The following is a 22,282-nucleotide window of genomic DNA, read 5'->3' on the forward strand; positions in this document are numbered from 1 at the left end:
GCAGACAGAAGGAATTACATAAAAGAGGGGGTTTCAGAACAACACTGAAAACACCACAAACAAAACAATAGTTCTTCATTAGTTGCGGCCACAGTTGTGTCAACGGCGTTTCAACCTTTGTTATTAATTCCACGTCATCATCAGGACATACATTTTAGCTAAGCATCTGACATAACAATTTCCAGTAACAAGAGAAATAAACGTAGCGGTTGCTGATGATTTGATTGTTTCTCCAATACAAATATAAAAAATGTTAGTGCAGCAAGGGGTAGTTGAAATCAATTATTTCTACTCCTTATAGACATATTGACCTCGTGGCTATTAGAATGAATCCGGCAAATTTAGCCACGGGATAGGAGACAAGTTCTCCTCAGCACATTGCTCAAGCGTTCGGGATTGTCTCGGCACGCCGTAGGAAAGTTACGGAGTCATTTAGTCTGTAAGCACTATTTTCTTTAATTAATATCTCCTGTTGCAGGTCTGACATGCTTTCCTGCAACAGTCAGTGCACCATGCTTACTTTCACTTTCCAAGCAGCTTGGGACAATGGCGGCCCCTTTTTTTAAATGAAATAGGTCTTGCATTTACATGAGTTTGAGCTATTGGCATTGTAAATGACAGTACCTTTTATTTAAGTGTTAATTATCAAAACAATTAAATTTACAATGCCAATACCTTAAACTCTCGCAAATGTGAAACATACTGCATTGCAAATGTTTGTTTGCAAGCTGTGCCTATAAAACAATTCCCAATTAGCAACAGGATTTTAACACAGTTCTGGCTTAATGTATTAGTCGCAGGAGGCTGAGTTTTAATTTAGCTTAATATGTTAAGTCATGTGCCACAGAGATCAATGGCTATACTGCAAGTCTCAAGATTTAGTGCTGGTAAAATATCTCCAGAGTTTAGTTAGTTATAACACATGTATAGCATACTGCTCTCAAGGCGCTGACGCTTAATGGACTTGCTGCAAAGATTTGGGTGTGTGTTGTAACCTGTGGTTGTTGCTATGCATCGTCTCCATAGTTCCCAGCTCCCTGCTGCTCAGCCAGTGTGAGTGTGATGTAGTAGAATGTTGACGAGTCCCTGATTGGGATGAGCAGCATGGATGCTGCTCCTGGTGGGGCATTTACAGTGCTAAATTTGAGCCCGTGGTTGCCGGTGGGGGGGGGGGGGGGGGCATCAGAACCTAATTTTAGGGGCTGGCACTTATTTTCTCCATCAGATACTTACTAAGAGCAAGAGGGGGAAAAATCAAATTTGAAAGACGGAGCAAAGACTGCAAAACAGCCACAAAGGGAGAATGCTGGAACCTGTAAGAGTTCTATAAAGGGTAAGGGAGTTTCAAGTAATGGATTAAAGAGACATTAAGTGGGTTTAAGACTGTGAGCCTTGGCATTCGGCGTGCCAACAGTTTATTTGAATCGGTAGCAGGCATCTGAGCAGAGCTACAGGGACTGGCACTTTTTCTTTCACAAATTCAACACTGGGCATTAACTGTCTTACTTACAACTTGTATCTTAGACGTATCTTATTTCATAAACCTATATAGTATAACCTATGTGGCTGGCTTCCTGCTTACAAGAGATTATCTTCATTATAACAGTGTAATGATCTGATGGTCACATGTTTGAAGGGTCGCTCAAGGGATTACTGCGTTTGTTTCAGAGACCCTTATGTAATTTATAGGTCGCAATCCTCAATCCCAGTTTTAAAAAAAGTTGATGGGGTATGTGCCTGCTGCAGTAGGCTGTAACTTAAAATACATAGGTTTGAATCCCTAGTTGTTTTAACTCAACCTTTCATTCTAACATTTATCAAAATAAATACCATTAATTTAGGTAGTAAGAACACACACACATAAGTATATGGTGTGGTACCTAAATGAATTTTATTTGTGTAATTGAACATGCAAGGCCTCATGCCAAGTCACTGATAATTCTGACTTCTAAGGTTACTGTTACATTTGGCACGGTAAATACGGAGGCTAGAAATACAGTACAATTATAAGTTGAAATCTGAGGTTCCTGTAAGAAATGGGGAGTAACTGAGGAACCAGATTTAGAACATTCGATGCCTAATAATTCCTTATTCCCAGTCGCAATTTCTCTCACAAACTTTGGCTGGTCTGAGCAGCAAAATTCTCCTGTGGGACCTGTCTGGACCAATAGGTTTGGTTATATTACTCAAAACTTTGGTTGCCCATTAACTACTTGCACACACCTTTCCCTATGACCCAGACAGTGCTTTACATAGTAAACACGGATTGCACATCACAACTCTCCCTACACAATTTGCCTCTGACCTTACTGTGTAGCACAGACCTTGTCTCACACCCAGCCCTGTACCCCATGCAATGTCTCACACTATATTCTGCAGCTATAACATTACATTAGGACATGCATCAACTACAGTGCCCCATACTTTGCCCTGAAGCACAGACCATGCACCACCCAAGGGACAGCCAGTTTATACAGGCTTACCAAGTGGTCAAATAAGTCTGCAGGTAAAGCAGAGCTCCAAATCAGAGGGAAAACATTTGGAGATCTGATGACATGGTTCATGCATGGGGCCAGTTGCTAGGAGCTTATCTAGGCCACCACTTCCTAACACCCTGCATGCCCAACCATCCTACACACACTGCACAGTGATGTAATCTGGATTTTCTGATGAACAAGATACTCTCTCTTCAACTCTATGTTGGAGGGAAATCGGTCAACTAGGCCAAATGAGATATTCACAAGGCTGCTGACTTTTACTTGCTTTTCGGGCATTTTAGAAGACTTCTATTGTGGATATCCTCAAAACTAATTTCACTATCCATACCAATGTTTTGTAACTGTAGGGGCATCGTTTGAGAACCCTCCTAGCCAAAGTAACATGTAAATGTATGCCAGATTCCCAGCAGACTCACCTGCTGAGCCTGAAGCACCTGCTGCTGATAGTAGGCAGCCTGTTGCTGCTGTTGCAATACTTGCTGTTGCTTGAGGAAGAGTTGTTGCTGCTGCTGTTGTTGCACCAACTGTGGCTGTGTGCACGGCACCTGCGGTTGTGCAGGCGATGTCGCTTGCGGCTGGGGTGGTATTGAGTTAGCTGGCACTGTCTGTGCCAGAGTGACTGGTGTTAATGTTACTGCAGTAGCCAAAGTAACAGCTGGGGCCTGCTTCGGTTGAGGTTGTGGTTGTGGTTGTGGTTTCGGTTGGATGACTGCAGAGCCGGGCAATGGTTGAGATGGGGCAGCTGCCACTGGACCTGGGGAACGAAGAGAATAAGATCAAGCTGGGTGGTTTTAGTTGCCTACTTCTAAAAGCCTGCTGGCAGAGCAACATAATCCGACCTAACCACTCGCGACCCTAATAATCGCAAACAGAAATTAAAAAAGTTTGTGTTGCTAAAATAACACTGACGAAACACTTCTGTGTGTGTCTCAAAAGCCGGGTGAAATTACTAAGTAATGAAAGGCAGGCAGGATTATGTGGATTTGTACGTCATGTGGAATGTGTTATTCCTGTATAGGAAAAGATGAAGATTTTAAAGAGTGACATAATGGGAACACTTAAAGCCAGTTTGACTCAGGCCAAGTCAGGCACATCAAATAGACAAGAAGGGATGGATTGCTTGCAAATAGTCTAACCACTGGTAATCGTGTGGGTAGCATTCAAATTCATATTTATTTAGCACACTGTGCCCATCTTATGGAAATCAGTATCGCCTCATGGGAACAGTCCATCCTAAGTGCTATTCGAGACCCCCCCCCCCCCCCCCTTTCCCCATCCCAGAAGGAAACAAGCAAACCCAGACTGGTTTCAGTCTGTTTAGGCTCGTCAGGGGGGTTAGTGCAGCATATGTGAATCCTCCGATTTCACGGTAGGCTCATCCACCTCTATTCATAAACTACCATAGGCCTTCACCGCACTCCTCACCTGGTGCCACTGCTGTGGGTGCAACTGTGGGCCTCTTCCTAGGTGTCAGGGCTGGCTGAATTGGAAGGATCCCCGCATTTGGTTGCGTCTGTCCAGCTTTAGGTCTCTGCCGGGGAGCAATCGAAGTTTCTGTTGTCGGAATAGGGTCCGTTAACCTGGAAGAGAAAAGCTTAGGGTTTCTACAGACAGAGTGGAAGAAGAATAAATATTCTGCCCCAGCATGACCAGCAATCAGAGCTGCGGGTAACATTTTGGGGATATAAGTTTTACATTTACACACCAAAAAATTTGGAGATTTAATTTTCTCAAGTCAATATGACTTTAATGACAAACAAAATGATGAATATATTTTCTCTGCGTTTCCCATACTTTGTTTCCCCAGCTTGCCAGTAGCTTCGTGTTTTGTAGGGGGAACGGAGATGCTGGGTTCATAGGAAAGGAGGCCCACTTTGTGATAACTTTGCTTACTGGTCTTTGGTTTGTCAGTCACCTGTGAGGTAGAGCCTCAAACAGGTACATCACAAGTATCGGTGCTCAAGGGGAGAGCTACCACACTGCTCTCCTCCCCAAATTAACACCCACTTTCTGCTGTACTAGCTTCTACCAGCACAAACCCAACAACCTCTGACGTAGCAAAGGGGCCACAGCCCTTGCAGATAAAATGGGGATGCGGCACATGTGGTTGATCTTAATCCTGTGAAATAAACTATTCTGTGATGGGTGACACTTGGGCCTAGGATAGCATCCAATCTGTGATGGCTAGCAAGTGAGCCTCGGAGGTTATATGAATATGTACTCACCACATGATGGCAGGACAATGGCATGCATAGTTGCAAAAATGTACAGCTTTCGGTCGAAAACTATCTGAGCAAACTTATGTGCTCAAGGTTATTTGGGTCACAATTATTACATATTAAACACCAAGACTTAAGTTTAAAAGATTAACATTTTATTAGGTTGAAAAGTAATTGTTCTAACAAATAAATTAAACAATCTTAAACTCAAACTAAAAATACAGGGTTGCCAATGGGTGACACCCGCATAACCTCTGCTGCTTGCTTTATCTCAAATCGATTGCTCTCATTTATTACACCTTTATCGGAAAAAAGGTCATAAACACTAAATGCCCAAACCCGTTTTTTTTAGGGGTCCCTTTCTTAACAGCTTGCCGTACCAGTAATGTAAGAAAGTTATTGTCTTTGATTTCTTTTTCAAGGATATATATATTATATATAAAATCTAGTTCTCTTTTTTTATGACTTACCGTGATGTCAAAGCAGGAAGTGTCACTGGTGGTGAAAGCTGGAGGGATGACATTTTGTACCAGCTCTTACACTTCAGATACATGTTGGTGATAGGGGGAAGGCCACTGGTGAAAAATGTGTGCCTGCAGCACATCTTAGTGGATCTTAACCTTCTGAATTCAGTGAACCCCCAGTGATTCATTACTTGAATCCGGGGAACCCCAGCCCAAGCAATTTGTATGATTTGACTCAAAACAATACACAAAAATACAAAAACTAGGATACACTAAGGGACTGGTCAAAAATTGAAATATTTTGCTTAAATTATAATCAAATATATACAAAGTTTCACATTTTCGATTTTGTGTCTTCATTTGTGTATATAGTATTTATTTACATTTTTAGGTTTAATGTTATTTAATTTAGTAAAGCAGTCTTATCTTATCTCGGACCATTTGTTGAGAACCACTGTCTTACCTAGCTTTCGGCTGGCTCTTCTTTGCTGCAGCCTCACTGGCCTTCACAGGCTCTGGAAGCTTGGCTGGGATTACAGAATTCTGAAAATGCAACATATTCATTTCAACTGACAGGGTTCAACATACAGCTTTATGAAGAGAAAAAAAGGTAATGCAATATTCTTTGACGCAAACGAATTCCCTCTAGAGCTTGTGAGCTGTCGCACCAAGCACACCTGTTCTTGGTAAACATAGGGAATGTTTTATAAAATAGTTCAATTATCATTATGAATATTTAACACTGTAAAAAAGGGAAACATACTATGGAAATTAGGTCCTTTTTGCAAGAATAATGTTGGCAAATGTTTCTATCAAAAAACACCTGAAGACCATGCACCTCTTACTAAAACCATGTACACGAAGAAAGCAGTGGGGGAGACTACCTAGATCTGTACAAAGTTGTAGGAAGCTGCCTTTTTATATAATATATCAATAAGAGATATCATGTAAAGAGTCCAGGGGTTCCCTTACGAATGGACAGCGGGCTTGCTATGGCAATCCCAAGGTGCTCTTCTAAGGGGTAGTGTGGTAGCGTAGCCTGAGGTTTATCACAGAGGAGAGCAAGACATCTGAAAATATACACAATGGCCAATAAAGAAGACACACAACTCACTAAGGAGACCTACACCAATTTATAAAAATAACATGCATCTTTATATATTTTCAGGCACCAGAAGCAATTCATTCATTTAAGTACGTTCAGCATTGACAGAGACTGGTATGCAGTCACATCTGTAGCAGACTTCCCTGGTTTGAGCAGCGGAACAATAAGGGCCTTCCGCAGGGTAGACTAAAGCATCATAACTAAGTGCGTGTTGAGTTGATATAATGCCGCCAAACCGGGGACCAGGAGGTCAAGATAAGTGGCATAGAACTCTGATGGGAGGTCATCTGTCCCAGTTACCTTCCCATGGGCTATGCGTCGGACCTCAGTCTGAATTTCCTCTTCCGTAATATCCTCCCCTCGCTTGGCTTCCACCTCTTGGGTCAACCCACCAGACTGCAAGTCAGGCAACTATTCATTGATGGTGCAGTCAGGGGTGCCTCCCTAGCTGAGGATAAATTGAGGGCAAAAGTCTACAAAGGAGCGATTTATTTTCCCATCTGTATAGAGGCGGGTACCATTCAGCATTTCCAACTCCATGGGTGGCGACCCACTATGAGAGGGGTTGGCAAACCAAGCCAGTAAGAGGCCAGACCCGTCTCCTCAGTTTGTGCCTTGCCGATAAAGGCTTTGTGGTTGGGACATCAGAGTCATTATACATATTTTGCTACTCTATATACTTAGGAGGGAAGTGCTAGGCAAACCCTTAGCTGCCTCCACAGGCACAACCTTTCACCTGTTGGCATGCCTGCCAATGGGCTTTAGGTCCTAGTGATAGTCAACTCTATGGTGGGCGACCTTACTAGATTTCCTTGATGTGCAGGGGGGGAACCTGCTTTGGGAGTTTGTTGCTTGCAGGATAAACACTTTACAAAGCTCACATCCTTCTCTGCAATCGCTTCACTGGTGGATGTAATGAAGTCTTTAGAGATCACCCTCGTGGCAGACCATTGCCTCAACTGACCCAGTGGACCTCCTGACAAAAGATAATTATGGTCTCATGACTTCCTCCAACATGCACCTTGCATTATTCATAGCTTTAGTAAGATGACCCATAAGCAATAATATGCGGTTTGTTGGTTTAAATAACTTTTATGACAAATGTTCTTAAAACATCAGGCTGTGACGAGAAAGTAGAATTGTTGTAATGCATTAAAAGGATTCTGACCGCCAACAGCACAGGGAAGGGCTTTCCCTTTCTTGGAACATTTGTTAATTTCAAGTGGAAGTAAATGTCTATTTTAACAAAATATAATTGTAATTTGGAAAACGTTCATTTATACCTTTTTAATAACAGTGTCTAAAGTGAAAAGAGAAGGAAAACAGAAAACAAGTTAAACTGAAATTCGGGATTTTTTTATTTTTTGGGAATACTTGCACACAGAGGGCATTTTAGAGGTGCCCTCTGTAAACCTACCAGCCTCTGGTGAGTTGGCTGACTGCTCTCGGCCTGCCTGCCTCCCAAGACAGATTTCTGACCTTCTGAAGCGAGGACCTTTGCTCTCAGGAGGTATGAAACAAAGCCTGCACAGGAAGAGGGTGTTCACACCCCTTCCCTCAGGATGACCTACTGATTATCATTCCTAGGCCGGAAAACTTCAAAGAAGCTCCCGCCTTGAAATGGGATTCTGGCTCCCCTCATAGGAGAGGAGGCCGACCTCCCTTTGTCCAGAGCCCTTTGGCACCTGGACAGGCAGGAAATTAGTGTGCCAGGTAGGTGTGCCCAACCCTCCAGGCCAGAACCACCCCTAAGGTGGCCTAACCTGAAGTGGGTACAATTTTTCTTAAGTGGCCATTTTTGTGTTGGCACACTTGGGGGGTGTGGTGACCTCAAGGATAAGTAGCCTATAGGCTACTACCCTACACTAGCTAACAACCATAAATTTAGTATTTTGGGAAGCCCCTGGCACCAGGAAATCAGATCCTGCCAAACTGAATGACGAAGAAGGATGTGAAGAGACTCATTCGGCAAGGACAGAAGACACTGCTAAAGACATGGCCCCAACCCTGCATGCTTAGTTCAACAATTGTGCTAAAAGTCAACTTGTCCTGTAGCTGCTGAGTTCCCAAAGCCCGGAAGATCTGCCAGCATTTCCCCCACGAACCAAGACCTCTCGAGAAGTAGCGGACCTGCTTCTCTGCAAACCTGCAGGCATCAAAAGACTTCGTGCCCACAGACACCCGACGAGTCCCATGCACCCGTCACTCCAAGCTCAAGTTGAGGTGGGTCAATAAGGTCATCGTGGTTCCCCAGCCCTCCCGAGACCACCATGGTTTCGCCCCCAGCGAACTCTCCAACGCCTGCAGCCTCTGCACGCAGGCCCCCCTCAACCTTAACTGTTCCCAGTAAGGAAAGGCCAATGCCTAATTGGGCACCCATCCCCCCCTGGGCCGTGGAGAAGAGGACCAAAGGAGTCCCTACCTCCCTGATTATCGAGAGACCTGAACCCCCCGTTGGTTCAACCGGACTGGCCTCCCAGTCCGAGCCTGCAGCCTCTTTCTGCCCTAGTGCAGCTGGTAGGCATCCTGCTGGTGCTGCCTTGGACCTTGCCCACCACTCACCTTCACTTCTGGAGATTGGTCCTGTAAGTTGCAATACTGTGCCTGAATGTCGCATTGACTTTTCCTACCATATGATAGCATTGCAACATCTAAAAATTGCCCTGTCGAGGGGAGAATATCACGGAAGAGGAAATTCAGACTGAGGTCCGACGCATGGCCCATGGGAATATAACTGGGACAGATGACCTCCCATCCGAGTTCTAAGCCACTTATCTTGACCTCCTTGTCCCTGGCTTTGCGGCATTATATCAACTCAACACGCACTTACAGTTATGATGCCGCAGTCTACCCTGCGGGAGGCCCTTATTGTTCTGCTGCTCAAACCAGGGAAGTCTGCTACGGACGTGACTGCATACTAGTCTCTGTCAATGCTGAATGTGGGCTAAAAGATCCTTAGCAGAGTGCTGGCACAATGATTACTTCCCTATAAGACTGGGTTAATTGATACGTACAAAACTGGGCTTATACCGGGCCAGTGCACGGCTCTTAATGTTATGCGGCTGCAGGCGATCCTCGGGGATGGTTCGCGATTGCCAGAATGGGATGGATGCATGTTTGTGGAAATCAACACGACATTCAATAGCCTAGATTGGAGCTTCCTCCACAATGGCATGCTTTTGATGGGGTTGGGGAACAGTTTCGTGGCCTGGACTTTCTTATAGTAGGCAGACCCCTTAGCAAAGATCCATACTGGTTGCGCAAACTCAGGGCTGTGTAATGTGGGACGTGGCACCCATCAGGGATGGCATCTATCCCCTCTGCTTTTTGCCCTCACGGTAGAGCCATTGACGTGCAAGGCTCGTGCTAGAATTCCCTTTGCCGGCATTCAGGCTTGTGGTGTATCTCATTTTATGACCCTCTATGCGGATGGTATAGTGCTTTACCTACTCGACCTGTGCACAGAGACTGAGAGGGGGCACATTTCCTCACAGCATATGGGAAGGCCTCTGGCACCCAGAGTGAACTGGCTAAAGACCAGTCTGTTCCTGATGCATGGAGAGAAGGAAGGAACCCCCAGAAGTAGTAAGCATGCAATGGGAGCAGACTGTCTAGTAGCTGGGGGTCTGGATCTTTTGAAACCTCATCTCTCAGAGGGTGATATATGGACAGCAGTGATGGCTGTGCAGGCGAGGGTGAGGGTTTTGGTAGCTTTGCCCCTCGGTGGCAGGCTGAATCGCCATAGCTAAGATGGTGATGCTGCCTCACCTTTTATATCATTTTCTTCTGGTACTCCCACTGGTAATTCAGAGAGTGACATTTCAGGACCTAGACTCCATCATTATTGATCTCATATGGAATAAGGGTCAGCGCCGGGTCGCTCTGTAGAAGCCGCAGTGGACAACAACAGATTGCTGGCTGAACGCCCCTGATTTTTATTCTTTAATTTGACAGCGCAACTACAGTGGCATATGGGCTGGTTTCCAGGGACAGAGACCACAGGGATGATGCGATTGTTAGAGCCCCTTACTTTGCAGCAGCTGTGGACCCTTCTACTCAATCGAAGGGCGGGCAACCTCTGCGGGTGGACATGACCAGACAGTCCTTGGGGCCTGTGGAATGAAGGTCCTTATTTGTGTGTGGATACGGTCCCCATATTCTCCAGATTTTCCACTGTGGGCACTTGTCACGCAACTGCATGGGGAAGAGGAGGGGCGCCTACTGGACTGGGAAGAGGTGGTTTGGACAGTGGAAATGTTATACACGGATGGTGTGCTGCAGATTTATGTGCATATTTTGACCAACTGGCGGGTTAGTTCCTGCTGTAGGGTACCCTGACTGTGACAGTGCACACAGTCTGGGGAGGGGGTGGTGTGGAGCCCTGGCTGGTTCAAAGTAACCGCTTCTTGTGTGACACCTCCAACACACGCCACCTGGTTTTGGGATTATCCAACACGATAAGACAAGATGTGTGTTCCCCCCCTTATGGTGCTGCTAGACCACTGGGAGACTGACCTAGGGGCCCCCAGGACAGACTAGGATTTTGCTAAGATATGGAAGGTGGCACCTAAGGTTGCCCGGAATGCTCGCTTCAGACTTGTACATCTTTATGTCCTCCACTGAGCATACCTCGTACCCCTGAAGCTTAGCGTCTATATTTCACTGACCCCCCTTGATTGCCCGTGCTGCCATGAAGATAATGGAGATATTCTCCGCATTCTCTGGGGGGGCCTTTGGTTGACCGATTATTGGAAGGTAGTGGTGCACCTTGTGCCGGAGGCTCAGACCCCCACCCCCCAGTTTGCCTACTGGGCCTTCACCCTCGACCTGCAAAACATGGGGTCACCACCTGGTTCACTGACCTGGCTATGTTGCTTGCCAAGCCTAGAATCAAAATGCACTGGAAACATTCTGAGGGTACCTGATTGGAGGGCTGGAGAGTGGACGTATTGAAATGGGCAACATGGGAGGGGGTTACTTTGCTCCTGAAGCACGTCAGGGTAGGAGACCCATGGAGTTTGCACGCGCATGGGACACCATACTGGCTGACTTACAGGGGGGCGAGGGAGAGAATACAGAGGATCTTTCTGACTAGTTGTTCCACAGGGAGCTGCCTGGCCTTTGTGGGTCCCTACTATGGCAATGCCTTGGTCGTGAGACTTGTACTAATGAACACCTCAACCAAGAAGGATTGCCTCGGTGAGCACAAACTGCGAGGCGCTAGCACAGAACTACCTTAGAGCTATATTGTTTTCATGATTCCTTCAGGTGAGTGAATGAATGGGGGGGGGGGGGAGGAGTGCACATCGTGAGATTGGGAGTGTGATGAGATGTTTTTTGGTTTAATGTTCAAAGCTTTTCGATGGAGCTATCTGTGACTACTAATATTAGGCCTCACTACTGCCTGGCTCTGCTGCGAATGCTATTGTGTGATGATTCCATGGCTTGTTGATCTGTGCCATTTTGTTTGTTTTAAGGAGCTTAGGGATGTAAGGCGTTTTATGGTTTACATCTTTTTATTGATATTATATAGCATAACAACAATACAGCATAAGCCACCTACAACACTTGGTCGGTGGTAATTGCAAACAGGAAGAACAGAAATTCGAGTTAGACATAGTTATAGAGGAGGGAGGGTTGGGGGTGGGGGAGAAGAGGGAGCGCTCCCTTCTAGTGCGAAGGTGCCCTGCGCTGGTGATTGTGGTCTAGTGTTGTGCAGTGTGTTTAGTGGCTGTCAGTTGCAAGATCCGCAGGTATTGGGGACAGGATAACTCATGAAACTTGTCCAATAAATACTGTAAGCATGGCTGCCACATCTTATCGAACTGGGGGAGTTGTTGTGTAGCTACCACAGTCAGCATCTCCATTCCCAGTATTTCCCATATCTTATGTAGCCAGTCTTGGTTAGTGGGTATTTTGTTCATCCCCCCATCTAGCTAGAAGAAGTTGCTTCGCTGCCCCCAAGAGTGATTGCCTCTAGGCAATTTCAGTGCGTAGGTGAGTGAGTTAGGCAGTCCCATTAGTATGGAGACTGGGAATTTAGGTATTTCTGTTTTGAACATTGTGTTGACGGCATCCAAGACACCCCACTAAAATGATTCTAACCTGTGGCACTACCATAAAAGGTGTTTGAGTGTGCCTTGTTGGTCGCATTGCCACCAGCACCGCCTATCCCGCCTTGGGTCCCGGCACATACGGACACCAAAAGAGATGCTAAACTACCCGAGGTGGTACTGGCATGGGGAGAGATGATGCAGGAGATAGCGGGACAGGCCTCCCAAATCACCATAGACAGCGCAGATGAGGCGTCCTCTGTAGAGGGGGGGCCAGGGGAGGGAGACCCAGGATGACCCCACTTGAACACTTCAACATGTGGACATAAAGTTACATAGACCCGGTAGCGGGGGGGGGGCACTGATGGAGGATGCTGGGGAGAGGGGGGATGGGGCGAGAGGGGGGATGGGAGTTTAACACAGTTGGGTTTGCGTATGCATTTACAGAGACGAACCAAAGATGATGTTGAAGATAGTGGACTCTCCACGGTTGTGGACTCATGCACTATGGTCAACATGTATTTTCATTGTGATGATCACCACCTCGGCTGAGGTGGGCGCACTGTATACTTGTTGCTTTGGATACGATCTGCAGATTTGGAGAAAACCTAATAAAGAAATGTATAAAATAAAAAATAAAATCCCCCCTGGTGTTCCATGTGGCTACTCTAGCTGGAGTGAGGTACCAGTAGTGTCCTATTTTGAGGAGTATTTCTTCACTGGTGGTGTTGAGGGCGATGTTCGTGCTCAATGCAAAATGTCATTCCACTCTATCTGAAAAGGGGCGCTCGCATTCTCTCTCCCATCTAGCTCTTGCGGGAGAAGGTGGAGGGTGCGTGGGCTAAGATAGAAATGTGTGGATGTCGGAGAGCAAATTCTTATCTGTGGGCCTGTGAGGAACCACTTCTCAAAGGGCTGTAGGTGTCTATCAGCATGCGGTTGAATCCACGGATGGGTCGCCCAGTGCACCACTGCCAGATATTGCTATCTCACTGTATCTGGGAGAGGATAGCAAGTTTGTAGAGTGGCGAATTCCATGAGTCCGTCTGCGTCAAAGAGGTCACCGACCCGCTTGCAACTGGCCTCCTGTCGCACCTTAAATCCCAATCCCATGGCTGCCGGGGGGGAAGTCCGGGTTTCCTATCAGCTGTGTCTGTGGGGATATTGGGGTGGAGAGGTCATATTTCCACTGTACCCTGCCGCTCTCATCACTGGGGAGATATACACACCCAGTGGCCTGTGAGGTTTGGGTAGCCAAGGTATTTTCCAAATGTGTGTGCCCGCAATGACTTGGTCTATGAAACGTCAGTGTTTTTTCGTGAGTGTGCGGGACCGCTCTACCATATATCTGAGCTGGGCCGCCTGGTAATACTTTCTGATGTTCGGGACCCCCAGAATTCCCACAGCCAGTGTGGGAAAGGCCCGTCCTATGGACATTCTTGCCAGTTTACCGTTGCAGATAAAATCCTGAATCAGAGGCTGGAGTATATCTAGTACCCATGATGGGGGCTGGAGAAGGAGAGTTTGCATTACGTAGAGTAGCTGAGGGAGCAGGTTCGTTATGACAGCTGCCATCCGTCTCAACCATGAAAGGCCCTGGGACTTTCAGTTGGTGAGGTCCAATCTGGTCATGGCGAGTAGGTGCCCGCAATTATGCTCCGTGGTGGCCTTGAGCATGGAATATATCTGTAAACCTAAGTATGGGACCCCATCCTCTGCCCACTGAAATGGAAATTGGTTACGAAGCTGGGATCTTTCAGCCTCCTGGAGGGTCAGGTCCAGGATCAAAGATCTCTGTGGATTAATTTTGAAGCCGGACACCCTCCCAAATACAGATAGCTCTTCCAGAGAGTTAGATGGGTCAGTGAGGGTCATAAGCACATCGTCTGCGTAGAACATGATCTTTGGCTCCCTCCCTCCCATCTGGATCCGGGTCACCTTTGCATTGGCCCTTATTCATTCTACCAGTGGCTCCATATAGAGCGTAAAGAGGAGACAAGGGTCAGCCTTGCCTGGTCCCTCGCCCTTTTGAAAAAGTGGGTGACTGCACACTTAACAGAGATATTAGCCTGGGGGGCTGCATAACCGGATTGCACCCAGCTGTGGAAATGTGGCCCAAGGCCCATGTGTTCCATCACCCGATATAGATAGGGCCAGTGCACGCGATCGAAGACTTTCCCTGAGTCGATTGTCAGAACAAGAGCTCTGATCCGTGAGCGCTGTGTTTTGTCCAATAAGTGACAAAGTCTCTTCGTGTTGTCGCTGCAGCCTCACTCCGGGATGAACCAGGCCTGGTCGGGATTGACCAGATCCTGCAAGTAGCGTGCCAACCTATGTGCCAGTATACTAGTGAAAATGTTCGGATTCACATTTAACAGGGAGTTCAAGGAGTAGGAGGCGCAGCTTTTGGGGTCCTTGCCTTGCTTAGGAAGCAGTGTGATGGTAGGCAGTCACATTGAGTCTGGCAGTGCTCCTCGTTATCAATGGAGTTGAATAAGCGCATGAGAATCGGGGCCAGATGAGGGACGAATGTTTAGTAAAATGCCCCTCCATAGCTGCCAGGGCCTGGCGCTTTGTGTGATTGCAGCTTATGTATCGCTGTGAGCACCTCCTGTATTTTGATGTCCTTTTCCAGGGCAGTGTGCATGAGTGTCCCTACATCTGAGGGGTAGACCTGGGCCAGGTTGGTCACCCTGTCCTCACTCTGTAAGGGTGTGGTGGTGTAAAGAGCCCTATAAAAAGCTTCAAAGGCGTTCACAATGCCCTCATCTGTATTGCAGATGGAGCCACCCCACCTTGTATTTTGGATACCTGCTGATTCACGCCTGGGCCCGGAGGCATTGTGCTAGCATATGTCCCGCCTTATTGCCCCAGCATAGTATTTCTGGCACAGTCGTAGTAATGCGTACTCTGCCCTTCCCAGGTCTATGGCGCGCAACTGTTTTCGGAGCATTCAGTTGGCGGCGGACTGCCAAAGCCCCTGACTGTGCATGTGCGGTCTTCAACTACTTAATTTGAGCTTTTAGGCAGCGACGCTAGTCATGCTGTTCCCTGTTATAGCCTATCGCTATTCCAACGACGTGACCCCCGAAAGACCTCCTTTAAAGTCTCCCACAACGTGGCTATATCCGTCTTGGGGCTTCAGGAAGGAGGTCAATGCTCCTAGGGTGGCCATTCATACTTTATCGTATTTGAGAAGTTTTGTATTAAGGTGCCAGCGATGAGGTAGTGTCGACTGCGTCCTAGGGCAGAAACTCAAATTAATGGGGGAGTGGTCAGAGAGAGCGGCTACACCTATGTCTGTGGCTATTGTGTCCCTTGTTATCCCAGAGGTTATGAGGAAGTAATCAATGCATGTGTATGTTTGCTGGGCCGCTGAGACAAATGTGTAGTCTAGTTCTGTGGGGTGTATGTGGTGCCAAATGTCGGTTAGCCCTGCTTCGTCCAGCCAACCCCTAGTGCCTGGAGTGAGTCCCCTATCTTGTCCTGCTCTGAAGATAGATCTGTCTCTCGGCACATCCATTACCACATTAAAGTCACCCCCCACCACCATCTCCCTATCTGGGGTGGAAATCAAGCACCCCAGAGCGTCCATAAAGAAGGTTTCCTGCTTGTCATTGGGGGCATAAACAGTGGCAATTGTGTACTGGGTGCCCTGTATTTGTACATGCAGCACTAACAGTCAGCCTGGGAGATCTATAAAAACCCCCTCCACCTTCCCAGCAAAGTGTATGGCAAACAAGATGGCCACCCAAGCTTTCTTGGGGAGCCCAGATGAAAAATACTGTTGGTCAAACCAGCAAAAGCGTAAACTTCGCTAGTATTTTTGAAACAAATGGGTCTCACGCAGCATGCAAATATAACATTTCGCATCCTTGAGGAATGAGAGAACTGCTAGCCGCTTCGCTGGGGAGTTAAGACCGCGGACATTGAGGCCAAGTAGAGATACCATCACCGGCGCCTATGCCCAACATAATCCACTCAGCCAGGCGCCACGTTGTTCAACACCCCCTCAGTAAAAGAACAGGCTGGGAAACAAAGGAAGAGAAAGAGAAAGGAATGGAAATGAGAGGGCAAAAAATAATACGATTGAATCAATGAATCACCAGGGAGATATTGAAGCATCTAGTTTGGGGTCCATGTTACAGGCAGGTGCTGGGGTTGAGCTGAGCATCTCGATGAAGCTCTGCCGGTGAGAACCATCCTGCCAGGGTGTTTACGTGTAGATCCAGATCGACCCTGCAGCATCCATCCAGGAATTTTACAAGAAGACCAGGAGGCCCGTGGGAACTAAGCACCTCGAGGCGCTCAATAACTGTCAGTTGAAGGCCCGGGGTTCCTGCTGCAGGTGGTGGAGTAGGCGCGCGTGTTCCTCACGGCTATGAGCTTCGGAAGGCTTATTCAACGTTTTCCGCCTCTGCCTAGAAGAACGCCTCACCCCCCTTCCCTCAACCATGGGATCCGGAACCGGTGACTCCGAGAGTGTGAGTTGTGAAAGTCCGGTATGTCTGGCAGGTTGCAAGTGTTATCCAACGTGCAAATTATCCAGACTTCCTCCTTCCATACAAACTGTAGGCGGAAAGGGTTGCCTCATTTGTGTCGAATTTCCCGTGCTTGAAGGAAGTCAGTCAGTGGCTTGAGGGCCCTACGACGCTGCAGCGCGGTTGGGGGTAGGTCCTGATAGAGCCTAACTTTAAAGTCTTCAAATTCGATGGTTGTCAGCTCTCTTGCCACGGTCATTATGGCTTCTTTCAGCCTATAATAGTGTAGGCAGGTGAGTATTTCCGGAGGTTGGCAAGGTGAGCTTGCCGGTATTCCGGCCCGGTGAGTGCAGTCTAAGATGATCTCCTGCTCTCGTAGGGAGGGTGTCACATGTTTGAAAAGACGTATCAGGAATCCCTCCAGGTCACTCAAGATGGCCCGGTATGGCCTTAATTAGGATGTTGGAGCGTCGGGATCTAGTTTCTAAATCTTGGACTTGATAGCGAAACTCTGCACTCTGATCCCGTAGTTCCAGTAGCTTCCGGCGGTGAACCTCCAGTTCCTCCTCCCAGGCTTCTCTGTTTCGCTACACTGATGCCAATTTTTGGTCAATGGCAGCGACATCCTGTCTGATCCCTTTTATGCCCACCTTGATGTCTCGTTTGAGCTCAGCAAAGTCGTTGTGAAGGGAGCTAAACACCTGCTCCATTAATGCTTTAGTGATTAAGGACTCCTCCCTGCCGCCATCCTCTAGCTTTATCCGTGGGCGTCTCATGTTTCTCGGCCTACTAGGGGTTGTCACCCTTTTCGTGTTTGATGGGGCAAACATGTCTTTTACTGTAGGGTCTTTCTTTGATTGACAGTGAGTAGACATCCCAGCTAAGGATGGGTTTGCCAGCTGCACGTCAAGTGGCACACCAGGCCTATGTGTGACTCCTTTGAGTGACCACCAGATACATTTGCTCAGAGCGACGTACCAGCAGGCGCCAGACAGGCATGTCACAGTCTCCAGGCCCGCATCTGGCAATAAGGAGGCGGGCGGTGGCCAGGATCAAGGCCCAGTTAAAGTGCAGAGTCTATCGGGTGGGCCGGTCCACCACTAGTGGGCCGCAAAAGTCTGCAATCCAGAGCCCTCGCCTCAGAGTCTGGCTTTTTGATCCAGGAGGGGACCAGTGGGGACCTCCAGGCCCGATCCCACCATACCCATGAAGTTCCCGCGCCCCCGGACCCGCCAGAGAATAAAGGGGGAACGGGAGGGCGAGAGGCACCCCAAAGATCCGCAACCACCCCCCCTGGAGGGGCACTGCTGCTCGTTGAGGTAGGACTGGCCGGACTGCTAGGAGCGGACAGCAGTAGGCCTCAGACGTTGGTCCTCGTCCAAGCCGCCCCGGGAGAGTAGCGTGCAAGTACCGATGGGGCCGCACTACTCAGTCCGCCTTGCTAGCTATGGGCCCGGACCGCCAAGATCCAGCCGCCGTCAAATGAGAAACGTGGGGGAGGCAAAACCGCCACCCGCCCCAAATACGGTCGCTTTCACATAAGGTCCCACACATGCCTCTGGCACCGCGGCCGCCCCACTGGCCCTGGGCAGAGTCATTCACCGCCACTGATGCGGGGTCAATGTCTATCCCAAGGGGCTGTTGCTCAACCAATGTCCAGGTGCCAGGCCAAGAGGAGCAGGCACAGCCCGCGACACCCCAGGAGTCCCCGATCCAGAGGCCTACACATGCCGCCAGACAGCTGCGCACCAGCTGGCCGGGTCCACGTCAACTCTTGTCGCCGCCAGGAGCCTCAACGGGGTCCCGCCAGTGTCCTACAGGTGGATGGCCGCTGCCACTGGGTCAGGGGGCCCATTCACCCAGCGATATTGCTGCGGGCCTAAACAAAATGGCAGAGCTCCGAGACAGGTGTCCTACGCTGCCGCCCCATTTACGGCGTTTTAGCCCCATGCTTTATTACAGGAAAGGAGTTAACCTAGGTTTCTTTCAGTACCCAATATTTGCACTTCGATAACTCAAATTATCGCAGCTCGCTTAGCCCTTGGTGCTCCAACACAGGATTCATATTTCTAGACACCTATTCGACTTTCACTGGTTGCCTGCGCATCAACCATCTGTGCGACCACTGTGCCCTCGGCCTGGTTGCCCCCTCGCTCCCCGCCCGCTGCCTGCCACTTACCTGCTGCCTGCCTGCCTGCTGCCGATCCATCCCGGCGCCCCAGCCGCCGCAGGGCCGCCTGCCTTGAACGCCGATCCAGCCGGGCGCCCCAGCCGCCGCAGGGCCGGCCGCCTGGATTTCGCGCCGGTTTTTGACGCGACCCCGCTCCCCCGCCTACCGATAGGCCCACACGCTCCCCGCCTCCCGCCTGACCCGCCGTCCCGGATCCCTTCTTATGACGCCCCCTCAGCGACCGCGCAGCGGACGCGCGCAGCGGGAGCGCCGATTGAGCGCCGAAGGAGCGCCAAAGGTAAGCCCGTCTGCGCCCGTCCGCGCCTGGACCGCGTCCAGTGCCAGGACCCCTGGCCCCCGCAGATCCCAGCCCACCCGCCGGACGTACGACGCCGCCACCCTCATCGCACTCAACGACGGACGAGCCCCGGGATGCTACCGTGCCACCCAGAGGCGCTCCCACGGACCCTTCTGCTGCACCGCCTGCAAGTTCACCTGCATCCGGACCTGCCTCGCACCAGCACCCGCCAAGACGAACACCAGCACCAACCACCTCAAGTGCATCCTGCTCAACACCCGCTCAGTCCACAGACACGCCATCGAACTCTGGAACCTCATCGACACCACAGCTCCTGACGTTGCCTTCCTCACGGAGACCTGGATGAACGCCTCTTCAGCGCCCGACATCGCCATCGCCATCCCAGAGGGCTACAAGATCACCCGGAGGGACCGCACTGCCAACCAGATAGGAGGAGGCATCGCCATCATCCACAGGGACACCATCCGCATCACGACCAGCACAGACGACATCCTGACCACCGCCGAACACCTACACTTCCAGATCCACACCGACCCGAAGACCACCCTCAGAGGCACCCTGATCTACCAACCCCCTGGACCACGCACACGATTCAGCGAGGACATCGCCGACTTCGTCAGCCCGCATGCCCTCCCCTCCGCTGACTACATCCTCCTGGGGGACCTCAACTTCCACCTGGAGAACAACAACGACCGCAACACCACCACCCTGCTGGACAACCTCGCCAACCTCGGACTCAAGCAGCTGGTGACCACCCCCACCCACCTCGCCGGACACACACTCGACGCCGTCTTCTCATCCAGCAAAGACATCACCTTCAGCCACGCCACTGGACTCCACTGGACGGACCACAGCTGCGTCCACTTCACCTTCAGAAGAACGACGATCCACCACCACCAGCAGCAGGTTGCCCGCAGAAGCTGGAGCAAGATCACAGCCGACCAGCTCGCCGCTTCCCTGAGCCAGCACCCTCCCGCCAGCTCAGCGAACCCCAGCCAGGCCGCCGACAACCTCACGAAGTGGATCAGCAACTGCGCGGACGTACTCGCCCCACTGAAGACCCCGCCCAGCAGACCCGGCAGCAAGAAGGCCCCATGGTTCACCGACGAACTCAAGAGCTCCAAGAAGAACTGCCGAGCCCTCGAGAAAGCCTGGAGAAGGGAGCCAACACCGGACAACATGACCACCCTCAAGCTTGCCACCCGGAAGCACCACCAGCTGATCCGCGACACCAAGAAAACTGCATTCAAGGACCGACTGGACAACAACGCACACAACTGCAAGGAACTCTTCAACATCGTGAAAGAGCTCTCCAACCCCAACGCCGGAAACAACGACATCACCCCATCGCAAGAACTCTGCAACTCCCTCGCCTCCTACTTCCACAACAAGATAGCGGAAATACACAACAGCTTCAACACCCAACCGACGAACGCCACGCCCGACTCAACCGAACCACCGTCCCCCCACCACCACCCTCCGCGCCTGGACTCCTATCAGCACCGAAGACACCGTCCGCACGATGAACTCCATCCACTCCGGATCTCCGACCGACCCTTGCCCTCACCACGTCTTCAACAAGGCCGACGCTGTCATCGCACCCCACCTGCGGGACATCATCAACACCTCATTCGACACCGCCACCTTCCCTGAGAGCTGGAAGCACGCCGAACTCAGCGCTCTACTCAAGAAACCAACAGCGGACCCCACCGAACTGAAGAATTATCGCCCCATCTCGCTCCTCCCGTTTCCAGCCAAAGTCATCGAGAAGACCGTCAACAAGCAACTGGCCGCCTTCCTCGAGACGAACGGATCCCTCGACCCCTCACAGTCTGGCTTCCGAGCCAACCACAGCACCGAGACCGCCCTCATCGCTGCCACCGATGACATCCGAACCCTGATGGATAACGGAGAAACAGCGGCCCTCATCCTCCTAGACCTCTCCGCGGCCTTCGACACCGTCTGCCACCGCACCCTAGTGCAGCGCCTCTACAACGTCGGAATCCAGGAGAAGGCACTGGAATGGATCATATCCTTCCTCGACGGAAGAACCCAGAGAGTCCGCCTACCTCCGTACAAATCAAAGGCCACCGAAGTCATCTGCGGCGTACCCCAAGGATCCTCGCTGAGCCCAACCCTCTTCAACGTCTACATGAGCCCCCTCGCGGCCATCGCACGCCAACACAACCTGAACATCATCTCCTACGCCGACGATACCCAGCTGATCCTCTCCCTTACCAACGACCCCGCCGCCGCCAGAGCCAACCTTCACGAAGGAATGAAAGAAGTAGCCGAGTGGATGTCGACCAGCCGCCTGAAGCTGAACTCGGACAAGACGGAAGTCCTCATCCTGGGATCCTCGCCCTCCGCCTGGGACGACTCCTGGTGGCCCCCCGCCCTGGGAACTGCACCCAAACCGACAGACCACGCACGCAACCTGGGCTTCATCCTGGACTCCTCCCTCTCCATGACCAAGCAAGTCAACGCAGTCTCCTCGTCGTGCTTCAACATCCTGCGCATGCTACGGAAGATCTTCCGGTGGATCCCCACCGAGACCAGGAAGACTGTCACCCAGGCCCTCGTCACCAGCCGACTGGACTACGGCAACGCCCTCTACGCCGGAACCACCGCCAAGCTCCAGAAGAGACGCCAACGGATCCAGAACGCCTCAGCCAGACTCATCCTCGACATCCCACGACACAGCCACATCTCCGGACACCTAAGAGACCTGCACTGGCTCCCGGTCAACAAGAGAATCACCTTCCGTCTCCTCACCCACGCACACAAAGCCCTACACGATCAAGGCCCGAGCTACCTCAACAACCGCATCAACTTCTACGCTCCCAAACGACACCTCCGATCAGCCAGTCACGCCCTCGCCGCCGTCCCCCGCATCCGAAGAACGACAACAGGAGGAAGGTCCTTCTCCTACCTGGCTGCCAAGACCTGGAACTCCCTCCCGACCGACCTGCG

At 50.2% G+C, this 22,282-nt stretch overlaps 1 protein-coding gene across 14 annotated transcripts in view; it reads right to left on the reverse strand.

Annotated features, from left to right (window-relative positions):
* Window positions 1-22,282, reverse strand: part of AAK1 (AP2 associated kinase 1) — a 376,820-nt gene that overhangs the window by 217,836 nt on the left and 136,702 nt on the right. For all 14 annotated transcript variants that reach the window (XR_013602491.1, XM_078666673.1, XM_078666674.1 and 11 more), the window contains exons 10-12: window positions 5,645-5,724; window positions 3,924-4,078; window positions 2,915-3,252 (exon numbers count right to left, since the gene is read on the reverse strand). Coding sequence is in view for 13 of the 14 variants with exons in the window: in XM_078666673.1 (XP_078522799.1) it covers window positions 2,915-3,252; window positions 3,924-4,078; window positions 5,645-5,724 (573 nt within the window). In the remaining variant the exon portion in view is untranslated. The remainder of the gene's footprint in view (window positions 1-2,914; window positions 3,253-3,923; window positions 4,079-5,644; window positions 5,725-22,282) is intronic.

The sequence above is a fragment of the Lissotriton helveticus genome, chromosome 11, assembly GCF_964261635.1.
Source record: "Lissotriton helveticus chromosome 11, aLisHel1.1, whole genome shotgun sequence".
Classification (NCBI taxonomy): Eukaryota; Metazoa; Chordata; class Amphibia; order Caudata; family Salamandridae; genus Lissotriton; species Lissotriton helveticus.